The 19582-nt window shown below is 45.2% G+C and overlaps 1 protein-coding gene across 10 annotated transcripts in view; it reads right to left on the reverse strand.

Annotated features, from left to right (window-relative positions):
* Positions 1-4198: 4198 nt before the first annotated feature.
* The window catches only part of KIAA1217 (KIAA1217 ortholog), a 355251-nt gene continuing 339867 nt past the window's right edge, over positions 4199-19582 (reverse strand). For 7 of the 10 annotated variants that reach the window (XM_059469976.1, XM_059470003.1, XM_059469995.1 and 4 more), the window contains 7 exons: positions 15868-16022; positions 15116-15262; positions 11816-11935; positions 8868-8945; positions 7092-8762; positions 6515-6637; positions 4199-5812 (listed from right to left, as the gene is read on the reverse strand). In XM_059469976.1, coding sequence (XP_059325959.1) covers positions 5318-5812; positions 6515-6637; positions 7092-8762; positions 8868-8945; positions 11816-11935; positions 15116-15262; positions 15868-16022 — 2789 coding nt within the window. In that variant the 3' untranslated portion in view covers positions 4199-5317. The remainder of the gene's footprint in view (positions 5813-6514; positions 6638-7091; positions 8763-8867; positions 8946-11815; positions 11936-15115; positions 15263-15867; positions 16023-19582) is intronic. The other 3 variants (XM_059469985.1, XM_059470051.1, XM_059470014.1) reach the window with 3 other exon arrangements.

Here is a 19582-nt window from a genome sequence, read left to right on the forward strand (position 1 = left end):
ACTAAAAAAAATGTTCTTCTGCCCTAAAAACTCATCTGGGTATGAACTCTATCACTTATATTTTTTCCTTGTATGTTCTTCCACACCAACTTGAAAACAAAGCAGCTGTTCATCACTTTGGGTGTCCCTGTGTCTTACACTGTTTATTGCTTGGCAGGGGATTCAGCCTCTGTCAATGTGTCCAGTTACTGCAGGGAGAAGGAACTGTGGTACTGGGATGTGCTGGCTGATGTGCTTTTAGGCAGACCTCATTTCTTTCCCGAGTGACTGTTACAGTCCTGTGCTTTGATCTGCTGTGGGTTTGTTCCTTCTGAGAAATCACAGAAATTGGCTGTGAAGAAAAGTCCCAGATACAACAGCTGACCTCTGTCAAAGTTCTCACCACATAATTGGGTGCATCTAATAGCATGTGGTCCCCATGCAAACTAAAATGCCATTTTCCTGGAGCAGAGAGGATGTGGATGCATTAGCAGTGTTGGGGTGTGCTGTGTCAGGAGGAACAGGTGTGTTCTGGGAAGGGCAGAGGAGCTGAGGATGGTTTTGGTTTCAGTTGTAGCAGTAAAGTCTACCTGAACATCTTACTGGGCTTTCAGAACACAGTGCTGTGACACCTGCAATGCTGTTCATCAGTGAGTACCCATTTCTTTTACTGGAGCTGTATTTTGTCCCATCACTAATCTCAGAATCTCATGAGTGTGTGCTGAGCATCCACAGGAAGTCAGAGGTCTCTCAGTGAAGGAGTGAACTTAGGGAGGTGCACAGGGGAGCCTGGGGGTCTGCACCTTCCTCTGCTTTGACAGCCATTTTGATGGGTTAATTCCCATTTTGTTGTGTTTATAGATAACTGATAATTTTACTCCTGAACCAAGACACATGACTGTCAACTTTTGTCTTTGAGAACATAGAACTGTAATTGTATTAAATGAAGAAAAACACAAGATCATCTGAAAAATTAGGAACTGAGAAAACAAACACAAAAATCATGACTTGTATTGGCTGACGGTGCTGCAGGTACAAATTTATTTAAACTCATCAGCCTCCATGGTGTTCTCTGCTGCTGCACTGGTAGCATAGAACATGTAGTGGAAACGTGGGGGGAGAGATGCAGGGAGCATCTACCAGGGAGAGGAGGTTACTGAGCTGCCCCTGAAGAAAATACTGTTCTTTGTGCTTCTTGAAGACTGCCAAGATTTGGGTCACCCTTAATTTCAGCCAGTGTGGCAGCTGAGAAAAACTACATTTTTAGGAGTCATTGCTGTGCCCTGATCTTAACAGCAGCTACCTCAGACCCTTATCTGTAGTGCTTTTTTTTTTACTGTGTTGGGGATTTGTTTTTTCTTTTTCCCCTTCCTGTGGAAGAGAAGGGTGACAATCTGCTTGATTGACTCAAGAAGGGAAGTGCATGCCTACAATAGACTGTCCTGAGGTGGGTACTGTCAGTGTTTCTCTGGAAGCTGGATTCAGTGGGATGGGGAGCAGGTGAGGAGGGCAGGCATCACTGAGCCCCCCAGCTCAGCCACGTGTGGCCAGGGCAGATTGCTCTGGGCTGGGGCTGTGGCTGGATTTGGAATATTTCCACAGATGAAAGCTCCACAACTTCCCTGGGCAAGTTGTGCCAGTGTTTGGTCATGGAGCAAACAGGGATGTTTTTTTATGTTTAAACAGTGTCTAAACATTGCTGTTTGTGTCCATTTTTTTGTTTCTGTATTTCATTAGAAGGGTTCAGACAGGCTTGGGAAGTACTTCTGATCTGAGGACTGTTTGCAGTTGTGAAGCTGCACGTTGTTAGGGACAGGATAAGCTGAGATCTGATGGAGAAATAATAAAATGTGTTGGTAGCAATGGTAGTGTTTGGATTTCTTAAATGGTTCCTAACAGCAATTCCTGCTTCGGTGGTGATCAGTGGTTTAGTCTGAGCTGCCTTTCTGGAGTGTGGGAGCTGGAAGGTGCTGTGTGGCTGCTTTTTAGGATTTTTAAAGGGCTTGTTAGGATCCCCATTAGCATCACTCACAGCACTGTTGATGTGGAATTAAGACATGGCCACAGTCCATACAGTTTCATACTTTCTTTAGTGCTGCTGCAGAGCTGGAGGAAAATTCTTTGCTGAGCTGCACATTAAGGGCCTCGGGTTCCTGTGCAGCCTCTGAGAGCCTCTCCACTTTGGTCAGGCAGGACAAAAGAGTTTGAAATGTGGCCTCATTTACTACAAAAACTCTGGTTTTGTTCCCAAAGCCAGGTCATAACACCATTCACATTTAGATAGTAATTAACCAATTAATTGGGCCAGCCTTTGGAAAGAGGTGTGGTTGTTGCCTGGAGGGGGAATGTTTTAAAGCTGGGCTGCAATACACCCTGATGTGGTGCAGGTACCTGTGGCTCCCAGTCAGGAGACTTTAAAAAAACCATCTGCTATTGAATCCATGAGTTTGTAAGCCTGCAGGAAGGGCTGCCTTTCAGTGGGGATCAGATGGATTTTGGCCCTGCACACTTCATCTGTCCTGCGCATCGCTCCCTTTTCCTGCTGTATGCACCCCCTTTGGCTCTGCCTTCCCACCTGTGTCGTGCCCAGAGCAGGGGCTCTGTGCTGTGTCAGCTTGTGTGGTTTTGCTGCAGTCCCTCCCTGTAGGAGGAACTGGCTGACACAGAGATGATGCTCACTCTGCTATGAAGCCCTTGGCTGGCTCTGACTGAGCTCCTTCAGTGAGCAGCTGCCTCACTGCTGGATTTCAGAGCAGTTTGCAGTGGTACCTGTCCCATGGCCTGACCCAAACTTCAGTGGCAGCCACCTCCAGCAAAACTGCTCTTCATAACCAGTCTGCAGTGGGAAAGCTGTGTTCTTCACTAGTGTCCAGTTCTGATTTCTTCTGTGTCCAAGGAATTTATTTACAAACTTGATGGTTTTGCTGAGCAGCAGCCTGTGTACAGCTCTTCCCTGCCTGTGTTTGATAACGCCATTGCTGGACAAGCAGGATGGAGAAGGAATAAGCATTGCCTGACTTGTGACACCAGCAGTGCTGCCTGTGCAGTGGGTTATGAGCTGGCTGAGCCTGTTGTTGTTTCTGGGGGTGCTGCACCCCAGCACTGAGCAGGTGCACCAGAATGGCAGATCACAGTGTGGCTGAGGCATCGAGTGAGTGTAGAGTTCACTGCCTGATGGCAGCTTCATATCACCAGCACAAGCAGTGAGCACAGCACAGCCTTGCTGCCCGTGCACACCAGTGACTGTGCAGGGTCATTGGTTAATTACACAACCATTGTCCATATCTGAATTCAGCCAGATACAGAGAATGTGCTGCTTAGCCCCTCACCTGCAGAGGCTCTGAGAAGCAGCTGTGGGAGCAGTGCCAGAGCCACAGGGACCCTGCCATGGCTCCTGGGGACACCTCCTGTGTCACTACAGACAAGCAGTTGTTTGTTAGTAAGTCACTTGTTCAGAAGTGTTCAGTCCTTCATTCAGCCTGAGGTGACACTTTGGCTGTGTGAGGGGGGAGCAGGGTAGCCAGAGCTGTGCTCTGTGTGTGTGCTGTGGCACGGGGAGCTGGTAACAAGCTGCAGCACTGGGACAGGCAGGCTCCCTTTGGAGCCAGGGAATGCCATCCTCCATCTGTGAGCAAGCAGAGAGCAGAGCAGGCCCTGGAGCCACCAGCCCCACTGCTCTGCCCTGGCTGGAAGGGAACTGGCTCCACTGCAGAGGGGCCGTGTGGGTGCTCTGGCCCTGCCTCAGGCGTTGCTTTGCTGAGCTGGGCTCAGCTCTGTGCTGGGCAGTGCCTTTGGTGCCGGGCCAGAGCAGGGGATGGCAGCACCTGCCCCTGCTGGAGGCAGACTGTGCTCTGCTCCTGAGGAAGGCTCAGGGTTATTCTCACCCTCCGAGAGCACCGCCTTGGAATGATGCTTCTGGGAAACCTCCCCTTTCACAACAGGAAATAAAACCAGGAATACCTCAAGGTGGAAGGGCTGATACCTCATTCAATCACTCAAAGGTTTTCCTTTGCTTGCTGGTTTTCTAACTTGGAGTTTCAGCAATAAGCTTTTATTGACAGCAATTTGAAAGACCCCATTTTGAAATGAATAACCGTGTATGGCTTTAATCTAGGGAAAATCAAATCAGGTTTTCTCCTGATGGCTTAACACCCTCAGGCAAACAGCTGAACAGCCAATTGAGCCCATCCGAAAAGTTACTAGTGACAAAATACAAATATATAAGCATGCAGCCCTTTATTTTTGTAAAGATCTTTGCTTATCATAGTTCTGTATATTACATTTTGGTGTTATACAAATAAATTTATTTACAAAACCATTAGCTATGCAAGTTTCTTTCTCTTCTCCTATTTAACTGATATCCATCTTTTTCAACCCTATCCCATATATATATTTTAAGCATGCATAAAAATTAACTTTGGTGTGGTAAAACTACTCTATGTGCCCAGCCACATACAGTATTTATTTATTTATTTATAGATATTTATAGATATGTACAAAAGTTTGCCAGTATACAGAACAGTACTGAAGTGTACATTTTAAAATCCACAATGCAATACATTAATGGGCTACCAGGTCTCAGTCAAATAAAAATGAAGGAAAAAGGGTGGATTGAGCTAAGAAAAAAAGTAATCAGCAACTATCTATATGGGTAAAACAATTTATTTTTTTCCTTGTCTGTCAAATTCTTAAATATAATCTGATTGGCAGTGCAATAAGTTGAGTTGCCTCATACACACATTAGACCAGTCTTGTTCTGTTTCTTGTGCAGAGGTTTACTGTCCAGCATACTACTTTCAAATGTACATTACAATAGTATCAAAATGTTTTGGCAAAAAGATCTCGAAAGGAACCATGACATTTGTTGACAAAAATAGAAATCTGTAACAAAGCTAAATAACACCAAAATAAAAGAAAAATATTTTAGTTTCAGTTTTACAGTTGAATATAATCACACTTTAGTATATCTCTGTTCACTTCTAGACCTCATAATGAAAAATAGCTTTATACAAAACAACTTAGTAAATTTTTAACCATACAATTCCCCATGCTCAGTACACCACTGTGCACACGCAGTCAAGTTCACTCACACACCTTCACACTTTTTTTAAGAGGTGCTGCTTCCTATAGAAAGAAAATGCTCTTTTATCATTACAACAGCAACTGTTTTCCAAAAAGCTTCACTCTAGTCTAGTGTAGTAATTGAGTATTTAGCACGTGATTAGTATTAAGCCTCCAGCAATACAACAAAATGGTTACATTCCCTGGTTAAAATATTGGCTGCGGATTCTATGAACAAAAAGCCTCGGTGACCTGGCAGCTGTGCTGTGCTTAGCCTCTAGGATGGCTCCTTGACCGTGGATGGGGCGGACTTGCTGGCATTCCCGTTCTGTGCCTTGTAGCTGTTGAAACTAGGGGTGTGGATTGTCCTGATGCTCTTCATACCTTGGCTCAGGGAAGGGGGGGAGACAGAGGAGGGCGGGCAGGTAGAGGAGGAAGGAGGGGGTGGTCGGCCGTTCTGAGTCTGCAGCGAGAACGAGAGGTGGTGACCTTTCCCTGGGTAAGTGGGGCTCTGAAACTTGGAGGAGCCGTTAGAGACAGAGGGGATGAGGGAGGTAGAGTAAGTTATGCGACCTGTCTGAGGAGCGAGAAGGGAGGAGGAAGGAATGGAGCTTTTAGTAGGGGGATTAAGAGGGTTAGAGCTGTCACCGCTAGAAGCAGGTGCTGAGCTGCTTTTCCCAGAAGTGGGAGAAAAGGCTGGGATCTTAGAAGCAGGTAGGGTAGGAGAAGTAGCCTTATAGTCCCCACCAGCTTTCTTAGCACTTCCATTAGCCTGCAAATAAAGACGTCAGGAGACAGTTTGTCAGAAAGCCAGTAACACGATAAACCAACAGGACCTGGGAAAACAGCCCTGCAGAGAATCAGAACTAACAGTTCGAGGCCTGAGCTAAGTCCTGCAGCCATGGACTGGACCTGGTAGAAAACCCAAAGTGCCCAAGGGAGAGTGCATAGAGGAAGAGGCAGGAGAGCTTTGTGAGAAGGCGCGACCTACGTGTTACAGAGCAGGCACTACATCGGCCATGCCGCGCGGGTTAATGCGCCCACCGCCACCTACACCAACGGGTTAGTGTCCAGGGCTTCCTGCAAAGACATTCCCAGTTCTCCTACAGAACCACCACATGAACCAAATGGAAAGTAAACAGGTAGTTGACATCTTAAAATCACAGCTGAACACTACAGTTTAAAAAAAAATAAAAATAATAAATTAAGGAAAAAATAAAAAGCCAAACCCAATAAACAGACAACCCAAACCCCAACCAAACAAAAAAAAAAAAAAAGCAGCAGGTGTTTTATTGCAGACATGCATGCACAAGCATGGTGAAAAGATCAGTACTGTCATGCCCCCAGGATCCAGGATGTCCAGTTTGACCTCAGGCATCTGATATTTGGTATAATCACAGTCAGTTACTGGTGTTTTTAAATAAACAAACAACATGAAATGTCCATCCAAACACTGGGTTTAGGGTAAAACTACCTGTCTGTATTGGCGTGGATCCTGCAGCTTGTGCTGTTTGCCTGATTTCTCCATGCTTGCTTGTCTAGTTTTTGAAGCCACGGGGACTGGCATCCGGCTGGTCTGGGAGGCAGCGCTGGAGCCCTGCGGAAAGGAGTGGAGGGGCAGGGAGGGGAGACAAGAAGGTGTGGTCAGTGCCAGGGTGCCTGAATGGAGGCCTGCACACCATGCGCTGAAAAAGCCACAGTACTACATGCAGGGAAAGTTCAGGAGCTTCACACCGCGGGTGTTAATTTCCAGAATCACATGGAGAAAACTGCTCAGCTACTGATCAGCCTGGATTTCATGTCAGTGACACTTGTCATTTCACACAGCGGATTATTCGACCCAGCTCCCCTGCATTTGCCCATCACCAATCAGCAGCAAAGATTTTAAAAAACCCCAAAAACCAATGGTCTATTAGCTGTTAGACACCTCGTGGGGAGCCCAAACAAGCCACCTGAAAGGAAGCAAACAAATCACAAGACCGTCTTGTTTAATGGTGATTATTGCAGATTTTAGAAAGCAGCTGGAGGTTTGATTTCTTGGACTAAGGTACCTTACGTGAAGTGGCTGGGAGTGATGCAGGGGGCTCTGCACCAGCAAGGCTCTCATCCAGCACTACATGCTCTCGGGATGGGGTCTCTGGTACTATCTGGGCAGAGAAGGGGACAGTGCTTCCCTCAGAGGTGTATGTGTTTTCAGGGACAGGTTTTGGACTCATTTCACTGATGGTGTTTTCCAGCTGCTTTATAGTCTGCTCAAGGCTGTCTAGCGTTCTGTATGTACTCTGTCGAATTTCATCAGTCCTGGACAGGGACGCTGCAGCTCCAGAGAGGCCCTCTTGCTTCCCAGAAGGACTTTTATCACTCTCCTCAGACTGAGACCTAGAAATTTCAAATCTCTTTGCTTCTTTGTGCTGCTTCAGTGTCCCATCTTCCTCCTCTTCTTCGTAGACCACAACCTGCAATGTCTTCTTCCCAGTCTTGGTTCCTGTCCGTATTGCCTGCGTCAGAGCTGCCAGCTGCTTTTTAGGGAATTTAAATTTAAATTTTTTCTTCGAATCCTGCCTGCTTCCCAACTGATCAGCAGAGTCTGAGTTTGCTTCTGTGTTTAGCCCATAGATCTGACGGTATTTGTTAAAATTTGTCTTTGTGTTTTCCTCCTCTGCTGGAGGTCTGGTTTCTGCAGAGTCAGGCTGAAAGTTAAATAGGTATGGTCCCTGGAGACCATGAGCTGCAGAATGCTCTGTGGTTGCTTTTCTGTCATTAGCTACTGGTGACTCTTCCTTCTGCCTCTCAGAGACTTCATGTGCTTCATTTTCTTCCTCCTCCTCTTCTTCTTCTATCTTTTCATCTGTCATCATTTTTTCCAATTCCTCATCACATTCCTCAAAAATTGTAGAAAGCCGTTTGTAGGCTGACCTAATATCCATGGGTTCATCGAAAATGATGATGACAGGCTTTTTGTCCAGACACACCACAGGCTCTTCACTGTCTGTGTTCTCAGGGATGCCCTTCTCTGATGCCACATCCTTCCTGGCATCGATGTTGACTGTTTGCACATCTCCTCCTTTCCGGCTCACTATGTCGTGAACCTCCCCGCTGGAGAGCACCTGGACAGCTGTTTTAGTAATCATGAAGGCAATGTTTTCTGTGGGTGGGGTGTCTTCACTTGGAGAGCTGGCTGGAGAGTCTGTCTCTTCAGTGCTGCTCACACTGTTTGCTCTGGACACTCTGGGTCTCAGCACGATCTGACTGTAGCTGCCTGCAGAAACTTCTTGCTCCTGCAAGGAAGGCTGAGGCCCCGCAGCCTCCTGCATGTGCCTCAGGAGAGGGGCAGCACTGCTGATGGGCATGGGCTTGCCTGTGCTCTGCAAGGCTTCACCCTGGGGAGCATCTCTCGACAGTCTGTAGTTTGGCTTCTGTTTTCCAGTCTCAGTGGCTGGAAAATGTGATCCTAAGATATCTTGAGCCCCTCTTCGTTTGTCCTCCTCTGGCAAACTGACACCAGACAGGTTTGTGCTCATATTCTGAAGGTGTTTGTTAGAATAGTCTGTACTGTCTACAAACAAACCCTTGCTAAGTGTAGGACTGTCATTCATTGAAAAGCCACTTTTACTGTCAGCTGTACTGGATGAATCAGAACCCAATTCTTCTTCAGTTCTCCCTTCCCTCTTCTCTTTAGGATGGTCACTATCTGTGGGAGATCCTGTTGTAGCCCCATACACCTAAGGGGGAAAGTTGGATTACTCAGTTATTCAGGGCTTTTATCTTTACAGGACTTTTATTTTCCCCCAGATTATCTCGGGGAAGCGCAGACCTCATGAACTCACCACTCCATTTACTGCTGCAGAGACATGGCTCAAGCTGTCATCTGATTCCTGTCTTTCTTCAGGGCAAAATTCCAAATTCTGGCAGAACAGTGCACGATGTTACTGCTTTGTGCTATGCATTAGGTCAGGATGGGATGTTACCTTGTTTTAACAAGGCCTCCAGAAGATGCATAAGCACATTAATTACCTTATTTCCAACACAGTGCTCCATGACCTGTTCACCTTCCTGCTAAACCCCCCCAGCCCCACCATGTTTTTATAAGATTGAAGCTCAAAGTCTCACAGTATCTGATCACATTCTGCTGGGACACATCAAAGGGAGGCTGATATAAAGGGCTGACAGCAAGTCTGGCTTGCCTTGAAAGGATGTTTTATACCAGTAAAAGTTGATTTTCAAGTTATATTTTGCTCCTCCTAATGTTTGTCACACCTGAGCAGTGCTGCTCCATCACAATTACATTACAGTCTGAGCACTTCTAAATCCTTGCTGCATTAGAAGTGTTCCATCAGAATAACCAGTGACACCCTGTGGTGCCTGTGGAAGTGCAGAATGAAACACTGAGCTACATTCACTAACAGCAGAAATACCAAACACCAAACAGAGAGGTCATCCACTGGCTCAAAAGAAGTATGTTTATTCCCAGCAATGAAACTTCAGGGGGACTTTTTTCTTTATTTGCAAGTGAGGACCCCTGGAAATGCTGTTTTCCTAACACCAGGCTTTTCTCCGGGGTTTAGTTTAAGTGCTAGTGACAACTTAGGGCAAGAACACAAATCATGAGGATGTAGAACTGACCTGAGGAGACACCAGGACAATGAATAAGAGAGAAATCTACAGTCAAAAGACAGCTCACCAAGAAGGAAAGCAATTTGGCCTCAAATGCCTGAAGGCAGTGAACCAAAACCAACAATGCTGACATTGCTTGCTTGAGACTAGGAGCTGACTCCTAACCCAGCAGAAGGACAGATTATACTCATGTGAGCATCAAGACATGCAGAACAGTCAGGAGCACTGCTCTCCCAACTGAGATGGATGAGTGACAGTGCAGAAATGCCCAGGCTGGCTGTGCATGCACACCCCATGCATACAGAGCTTCACCAGGTCTGGTTTCTACACCTTGTGTGACATTTTCTTATGAACTGTTGGAGGATTGTACAGAAAAGCTTTACTCACAATCAAAACACAGAAGCAAGAAAGTCACTCATACACCAGAGTCACTTCCACAAAGGCTTGTTCAGCAGTACAAAGATGAACAGCTGCTTCCTCATGTTTCTAGGTGAGGAAGAGCTCTCACACAAACCAGCACAGCAGCAAGGACTCAGTGGGAGGCTGACAGTCTGTGCATTGTGCTGAGAGGCACTTTGGGATCCAAACACTTTGTGATCCCCTCAGGCCCTGACCTGCTCAGTGCTCAGCACCTCCCCATCCCAAACACGTCAGACCCCCCAGAATTAGGCCAAGCTACTTAAAGGCACTTGCTGCCTCTGGATATGCTGACTGTATATCTTTTTTTAGCATGTTCCACTTCTAGTTCCAAGCACCAGTGAAACACCTCACAGTGTCCTTGTACAAGGTGTCTTATTTTAGGAACTTCCGCTTTTCTACTAAAAAATAAAACCACAATAAAACTCATTTCCTCAATGATTTTATCGTGACCATAATGTTCCATATTTAAAGCCAATAAACACTCTGTCACATCAGATTACAAAACCAGATCTCATTAACCTTAATTTCCTGGACTCTGTGTTATTCAAATAAATATCAGTTTATGGCAAATACTTGGCAGCACCTTTCAAAGAAATGTTTGTGCTACAGGACATGCAGTGTCCTGAGTGATGACCCAGGATTTCATGTAACAATATGATCTTCTCATCCTGACAACAGCAGTAATGAGGATGCATTCACACTTTTTTTTCCTCTGTAACACTGTCATAGACACAGAACAGTTTGTCCTTTTTCCTTCATACCAAGGGACCTGTACCCTCACCCAGGCAGCTGTTTGCAGCTTTAGACCAGAATTGCTGTTTGGGCAGCTCCAACACGAGTCCTTGAGTGCAATGTCCTGACCTGGCAGCATTTGCACACACACACAAAATGCACGAGAAGGTTGAAATGCTGTGCTGAAGAGCTGTGTTTCCTTCCCCACCATACCCACCTTCATTGCAAACTGGCATTTGGCTGACAGGTTGTCCTGCCTGCACAACCCCCTAACCCAGCAGTGATGCAACTCATTATTATTATACATAAAAAAGAGGTCTGCAAGGGCAGAAGTACTTTTGTCCTTTTCTTGTCCTGCACATTAGCTGCATGCTAGGTCAAATCAACTCAATTGGCAACTCCAGTCCAGGCACAGCTGTGAGATTTAACCTTGACCTGTCTACAGCCCCAGACACACAGCACCGCTTCTCAGTCCCATGACTGAATTTTGGGCATTGCCCTTCAGCATAAGGGCAAATTCCTCCCATCCACTTTGACTCTGTCATCCAATAAACTGAATGGGATTTCTGAATATCTAACAACTACTTATGGAACCAACAAATGAAACAAAATAAAGCACACATTCTCAGTAGGCTCTAGAGACTGAGAGGAACCATTAACTTCCCTCAAACTTAGGAGAGATACTTCACCATCCATCACCAGAATAGCTGGGGAAGGATGTTCTAAGTAGTATGAGCATCTCTGACAGAAACTGACAGATCCTCTTTTGATGTCACAGAATTATAAAGCTTCATGCAACCATTGTAGTCTTGCCGATGAGACACAAAATACAGTTTAATACAGAGCTCTGTATGAGCATTTCTGAGCCATACAGAGATAGAAGGAAGGAAACTGCTGGGCAGTGGTGTGTGGGGGTTAAAGAGAACAGGACACAGGATGTAAGATTAGTTTTGAAGGAAAGAAGGTTATGCCAAGACCGGGTGGCATGTCTACAATTGCCACTTGTTACCTTCTTTTCCTTGTGATGCATTAAAGTCCCAGGCCTTATGTCTTTAACATGTGTATCATTTCTGGACTGCTCAGCATGATTGTTTGAGTTTACATCCATAAAAGAGCACTTCTGGAAAGCCTAGGAAATAAATACTACAGGTTATCAGGAGACCAAGAACTTTAACAGAGAAATATCTGGAGATGACCAACTACAAAGAGAGCACTTGTTTTTAACAGTCACAGCTCAACAATGTTTTCTATAAGCCCATGAGATAATAATAGAGATTTCAGACTATCAGACTCAGAGAACCAGGGCATCCCTTCCAGCCTCTCAAGACTTTACCATCATGCTGACCTCAGTGCTCCCTGTAAGGAGGACAAGCTTGATTTCTGAATTTGCAGACAATGGAGACCCACAGAGGTGCTACAGACTATCCAAACTCAAGTAGGAAGCCCATGACAAACTTGGGGCTTGTGGCAGCACCTATTTCCTCATGGCTGATAATGCAAGAGTTACATAACTCCACTTCTCCCACACAAACTGTAATTAAAACTTTAAACATGGAGATGTGCCTTTGTCACAGTCTTTGATAATGAGCCATATACTCATTATCATACATCCCACATCCTCCAGGTCATGGCCCAGACTTTTCAGCCTTTATTCTGCTCTCCTCCTTTCACTTCCTTTGAGTTTCTCTATCCAGCTGGCTCCCAGATCTGGAAGAGCAAAACTACCACTGCCACTATCACTGTGCAGTGCAGGCAGGGCACAGCAAAGAGCAGGGAGTGCTCACAGGAGTCAGGCACACCGTGACACGCAGTAAGATTCCATTGTTGTACCATACAGTAGGGAAATTTGATTCCTGGCAACTCATGCAACTAATAGCCCTGATCCCAGCCTAGAATCAGGCCTGTTCTTTAAATACTGTATTCTTCATAAGTATTGCATGTTTATGCAAAATTAGAAAAGGATAACAGAAAAAATCCAGTGCAAAAAATCAGGATGTAGACTTCCTTCTGGATTTTTCATTACATCCTGTTTGTATGTGTTAATAGACCAGAGTACCTAAGATGACATGAAACTACTAGAAAAAACAGTCTTGCTCCCCACAATAGGGGATATGGACTTTTCCCCAATTTACCCATTTGTGAGACCAATGATGTGGGTTTGAGTAAAACATCCTCAAAGTCCTTCAGAATTTAAGTGTCAAAAAAGCTATTTCCCTTTGGCATTTTTATTAGCACCTTTGTTCTGAAATATCTGTAATAGTCTCCAAATAGCTTGTGCCACAGCCACTGATTATTATGATGCCTTTTCCGGCTACATTAAAAATCTTCATGTTGCACTCAAGTTTCTTCTGAACCCTCATATTCTTAACAGACTTTTCAGATGGGAGGCACATGGATACTTAGTCATGGATGCAGCAGCACAGTGTGGATCTCACTGATCTTGCACACAGACATAAAAACACACCATGTTTTCACATCTACTCCTGAAGCAGACACAATTTTGTGGCAACATCACTGACCTGGGAGCTCCTTTCAACTTGTTACTGCAACTCCTGTTTTTTCCAAGGCATGCAGTTGTGGCCTGTCCAATATGTTGTTGCTCTTCATGTGACTTTTTATTCAGCAAAGCATTATGACCATTAAATGATTGCTATCATGTCTCTGCTGTCATACTTCACTGATCTGAACTAAGATGATTTTACACAGCAAGGATTTTAAATGTATTTCCAGGCTTTTGATAAAAATACAGAGAGATACTGGGCCTGTTGCTGCTCCCTATGAGGCCCATCTATAAACACCTGCATCAAGGTCAGTGATTTCAAAAGCAGACAGGTCTCAATTATGCTGCAATAGGGTTTTTTTGGTACACTCTGAGGTGCCAGATTTTTATAAGAATCTTGTATAATGTTTGATCAAATGCCTTACCAAAATGTTTACAGGTATTCAACTCAGTTGAAGCAGTCAAACCTGTTACTTGATCAAAGAGTGTTGTTGTCTTTGTTCCATTACATTGTGCTCACTGGAATAGCTGTTTATGTCTGTCCTTTAGTTCTTCAATGATTGAATTCCATATCTCATTTTCCATCATTCTGCCTATGACTGACATCAAACTAATGAGCCTGTAGCTCTCAGATCAGGCAATCTGCCCCTTCTAAAACATGGTATTCTGTTAGCTTCTAAAATATAGCTGGTATTTGGTATTGGTTTGAAATGAGTATTGCTAGCTCCCAAAGCTAGCATTTAAACACCCATTCCCTGCTGAATGCCATTCCCATGCCTATTTCTCCTCCTCAGCTTCCCTCAGCCCCCTTTCCATACCTTAACCTCCACTTCACTGCCCCCACTTGCAAGGCAGAGGTTGCTCCTGGAGACAGAGATGCTGTGACAGCCCCTGTGTCCCCAGCCCCGCTGCCTCGCTGGTCACCAGCACATGGGGGGACAAGGGTGAACTGCTGCTCTCACTCCTGCAAACCAGCACTGGTGGGAGGGAGCTGAGGGAAGGAGCAGGGTGCATCCCTCAGACCTAACAGCTACAGCCCAGTGCCCACATCTCCTGTGCTCTGAATGTCCCTGGGCAGCACCAACCCTCCTGCTGGCAGGTGGACAGCAGGGATCATCTCATGTTGTGACAGTGCTCTAAACTACCAGAAGTAATAGCCAGGTAGGCTGGTCCACATCTCCCTTCCTCAGGTGGGCATGGCAGAGGGTGCCCCTGGGAAGCTGAAGCTGATGGTAGCAGGAACAGTTGGCATTTACTGCAGCATTTTCATCACTGAAGTGAACTGTCCTACGCAATGCCAAGTGAAGGACCAGCAGGAGAGCACCCTTCCATGCCACTGGCACAGTGATGTACCACCTACACCCCAGGGAATGGGCAATGTCTCAGTGTTCAAACACTGGGAAACTCTGGAGCATAGCACAGCCCACCAGGAGCAGACTCAGTTATTCTCTGTTCCCACCAAGGACAGCACACATGACTGCTCTCAGCACCTGACCAGTCTGGTACTAGTGAACAACACTAGGCCAGGGACAGCCACAGAAATGCACACCAATGTTTTACTTGTCCCATTTGGATGTGCAGGCTTCTCCAGTGGCAGCTACTGCATTCTTGACCACTGTCTCAGCTCCAGACCTCTTGGACAAAATTAGGTAGTACTTCCAAAAAGTGACCACTCAGTGCAACAAAGTGGTACCAGGTGAGGCTAGCAGACCTACTTTTCTTCATGTTCTGAGCTGGAAATTGCACTGAGGCCCTAGAAGTGATATTGGGCACACGTGTCCTCATGTGCAACCCAAAAGGAATGCATACCTGCAATTCTGCCATTATTTTATCCCCTTCCTCTTCCTCTTCATCTTTTGCAGCTGGTGCTACAGCATGCCCTGTGCTCCGAGACAGTGCCTGGTCCTCTTTAGGGGCTTTGGATTGTGCTGTTTGCCCAGCATCCTCACTGCACTCCTACAAGGGGATGAGAAAGCACAGACAGATAACACAGCTGAGCCCTCCTGATGCAAAGTAAACACCAAAATTCAGCACTACTGCAACTCCTCTCTTGCAAGGCCCCTCCTCCTGCTACTTCATCAGTTCAAAAGCAACCAATATTGCTGATGTGATTATATGTTCACAGATTAAAAAGCTTCCTAAATTGGACTTCCCACCACTTCCTTCCCCAGAACAGATGGGGAAAACAAGCCCAAAGAAACTAATTTGCAACATTTCTGTAAAAACACTCTCAAATCTGACCCAATCTTCCCCATCTGTTTAAGGCATGCTTTGTTTTTTTTTATTTTTAATCTTCTTACCACTCTAAATGAAAGCAGTCTGTGACTTGCCTGCTGCATTGCTAGGAGATAAGAGCAGAAAGACTCCTGTAAACAGAACTGATCAAATCTTACTTGCTCATTTGGCCTAACAGAAGTGCATCCTGGTGAGCAGTTTCAGTAGCTCTCCAGGACACAGCTCTGCCTCAACTTATTTTGTGGTTTATAGGCCCAAGCCTGTGTCTTGTCTCTTTCCCCATCTCTCCTCAGGAGTCTGGCTGCCTAGAGTGTGAATCAGCAAACCTTGAGGGCAGCAGCCTCTTTCCTGGCCGTGTAGATGACATCTCCTGATCTGGTTGTGGTCAGTCCTGAGCCTGGCAGGTAACTGCGCCGTGGAGGTGGAGGAGGTGGAGACTTGCTCAGCTTCTCATTATCCTGCTCTCCATCAGCAGCTTCTTCTGCAAGTAAACAGAGCAGCACAAAGTAAGCATAGGGCAAGGAGAGGAAAACAGTATTTGCATACCTGCCTCAACTGGAAAGGAAAAAAATGTCTGAAAAAAGATTCTGTTGCTGAATGCATGAACAGAATCACACTTGGTATTCAATGTAACTTGGAATGAAAGTAAACAGTGCTGTCCTTGCACAGAGAAACCAGATCACTTCCCCCAGAATTTTTCAGCAAAACTCCTCTCCTTTAGGCCACTGTATGTGGGTGTAGCCATTGCTGTACAAGTGGGAGAGCAGAGCACAGTGTGCAGGAGCAGGTAAGGCACAGGCTCTGGGTGCCTCTTACAGACAGGGCCCCCCAGCCTCCTTTGAGAGCAAGGCCACTGACATGGAGACAATGAGACCTGGAGGCTTCTCATTGCTCTCAGCAATTCTGAAGCAACCAGCACACCTTTCTGCTCTGCCTGGAAGGTGCTGCAGGCAAGGTGCAAGGAGCTGAAGAGTCCTGTCCATCTCATAGTTGGACACAGCCTAGCTAAGTTCACACAAATGCTGAGCGAAAATGCAAGCAGTAATCTGGAGACGCCACCCTTGCATTTCAGCGAGTCCTCTCATCTCTGAGCAGGGCAGGGGATCACCAGAGGCAACTGCACTTGCTCCTCTTCTTAGGGAGCATTTGTTTTCACTTAACTTGCCATAACTCCAGGAATGCAGAGTTTTGCCTTTGAATTACCATATAAGAGCCCTACACATGTTTTTCTAAGCCAAGAAGATCCAAATACCAAATGCAAAGGCCAAGCAGAGCCAGTCCTTGCTTTCTGAGGAGAGTCTTCCTAGAGAAGAGCAGTTTCAAACTGGCATTGCCCCTGAGGATGCTGCCCCACCAGCTGTCCCTGGACAGCATTATTTCCAGAAGCAGCATGACCCAGCTCATGACCTGTCCCTGTGTGTTTCTGCTAACAGAGTAAGCATCATAAATATGGCAACAGCCTCTGTTTTCACACTGCTGTTTACAGTGTTTGTTTCCAAGAGCAAAAGAATGACCTTTCTGCAGCTACTCAGCGTTATATAAACAGCTGGAATAAATATAATCCAGAAAGACAAAACATCCTGCTTTTGGGATTACCCAGCTGTTTAGGGCTAAGTGTTCCCTCTGGGGAAATTACTGCATAACTGCCCACTCCTGGGCCTCTGTCAGGCTCCTCCAACACTCCAGCTAGCCCTGGGGACTGGATGGAGCCCTTGTCTGACCCAGTCTCATCTTTGTTTCCTTCTTAGCTCAAATGTTCTTTGAAGCTGCTTAAGCTTAAAGAAATGCTCAGTTGTATTATCTCCCTCCCTGGTTATCTGGCACTCACTTGCCAGATTGCAAGAGGAGTGAATTTCCAGATGCACTTTACATTAGACCACTTCTTTGGTCAACACACACCACTCAGTTTTTAATTACATCAGATGTACTTCTGCTGTAAAATCAGAGTAATTCTCTAAGATGGTCTTTAGCAGACTATGATGTAGGGCTTTTGCAAATCCCTACTCCTTTTAATGGGCACAACCCATTACCCTCAAACTGGTAGTGACCCTGATTGCAAGAATTCCAAGTTTTTCCTCACACTTAATAAGTGCAAGGTTGGATGAGAGACACAGAAGGCACAAAGAAAACATGATTCCTACCATCTCATTCACATCTCTGAGACACTCATCCATCTCCATCCTCAAAATGGGAGATAAAAACACAGGCAAGAAATACTGCCACTGAGTGTGGCAGGTGCACTGGTTATTGAAGGCTAATCCCTCTCACATCCCTTAGCTGGAGTCACTAAGGAGAGGCTGTCATGGGTTTGCTCATGTCAGTGCAGTGACACTAGGCTGCACATAAAACTTCAAAGGTGGATTTCTATTCTATTTACTAAGCAATTATATTTCCCCAATATAAATGGGAAGGGAAAAAAAAAACCTAAGAGGAAAAAAATGTAGGGAAGATATTATTCTGTTTTTTTTTTTTCCCTCCGGCAAATTTAAAGAGAAAGGAGTAAATGAACAAATTTAACTCACTAAGCCTGAGACTGCCCATGAACAAAACCTTCACATTATGGAACCTTCTTTGGTGCCAAAGGGCTCAGCACTTCTGTGAACAAAATGGGACTTGTTTGTCACCAGGTGTTTCACTAAACTGCAGAATTTTTCAACAGGCACAGAGAGATGGGAACTAATTGCTCTCACAAGACTTCTACTTGTACCAAAACAAATCCAAAAGGTTTCAAAATAATAATGCCTGCCTTGAGGCAGACTCTGCAGTCAGATAAACTCTCTTTAATGGAAGTTACTGATCACTCACCACTTGCAAAAATCAGGGCATTCTCACAAATGAAGGCACAAAGAGAGATGAAGGAGACCAATTTCTAATGTACATGCTAGGAAAAAAATAACATTTTTCGTGGAACAGTCTTGATACCATGTCTTAGTCAAGACATTAAAGAAATGTTTACAGAGTCATGTGGAAAACCATGTAAAGTGTGTGATTTTACTTTGCTTTGTGCTTTGCAGAGACAAAAAGAGTTTCTTCACTGGGAGAGGTTCTGTGTGGAGAATGGATGAGACAACACAATCTGGCAACATGATCTTTCTGGGTTCTGCAGCTGAGCCAATGAGCTCTGCTCATTTATGGCCAAATTTTTAAAAATTTTTTTACATATTGTATTGGTACATAGGTGGTCTGTCTTTTCTTATGCTGCTCACTTTTCAAGTCTGCAGCAGACTGGAACTGAACTTTTCATCCTGTCATAGAAGAACTGAATGGTATGTGAGATATTTAATCAGATATTAAGGGAAAGTTTTGCTGTTCCTGTATTTATGTTACTATTGCAGGACTCATTATGCACAACAGAAGGCAAATGTCTCAATCTCATAAAACTTGTTCTCAAATCTGCTGGCTGCACACTGTGCAAAATTGTTACTCTAGAAGTGGATTAGTTAACTATGCAACTTAAAAACCTCTCAGTTACTGTGCTCTGCACTTTTTAAGATGTCACAGCTCACTGCACCCATATGGTACTTATTTTCACTGACTTCTTCTATTTATGCCACACATTATACAAGCTAATAGTGTTGATAGCCAGTAATCTCACTGAAGGGTGCCAGAATTCTAAAATTATTTTATGAGGTTCAACAGAATTTATTTTAAACATGTATGTTGCAAAACATCCAAGAAGACAAAACTTGGCAGTGTCAAAGGTACACCCAGAACAAAATGCTGGATCTGAAAACACTCCTTCCAAATTCTATATGAATTTGTCTGCACAGCCCCTAGGGCATTGTTTTTCAGCTTTTTACCACGTTGGCATGCCAACACCTTGAGTGCAGCAGGCAGCTCTGACCTCCAGAAGGACAAAGTGGGGTTAAACGAGGGTAATTAATCTAGCCTCTAGGGGAGGGAGCAGCTGGCCTGGATGGAGGAACCAGAAAGGCTGGAAGTTCAGAGTTTGAAGTCTGTGGGGCAGGAGAGCTGCCCACTCCCACTCCAGGAGAGCTCCAGGACATGATAAAGGTTTATCCACTGCCTCCATGATTTTAT

Source organism: Ammospiza nelsoni, chromosome 1 (genome assembly GCF_027579445.1).
Source record: "Ammospiza nelsoni isolate bAmmNel1 chromosome 1, bAmmNel1.pri, whole genome shotgun sequence".
Lineage (NCBI taxonomy): Eukaryota > Metazoa > Chordata > Aves > Passeriformes > Passerellidae > Ammospiza > Ammospiza nelsoni.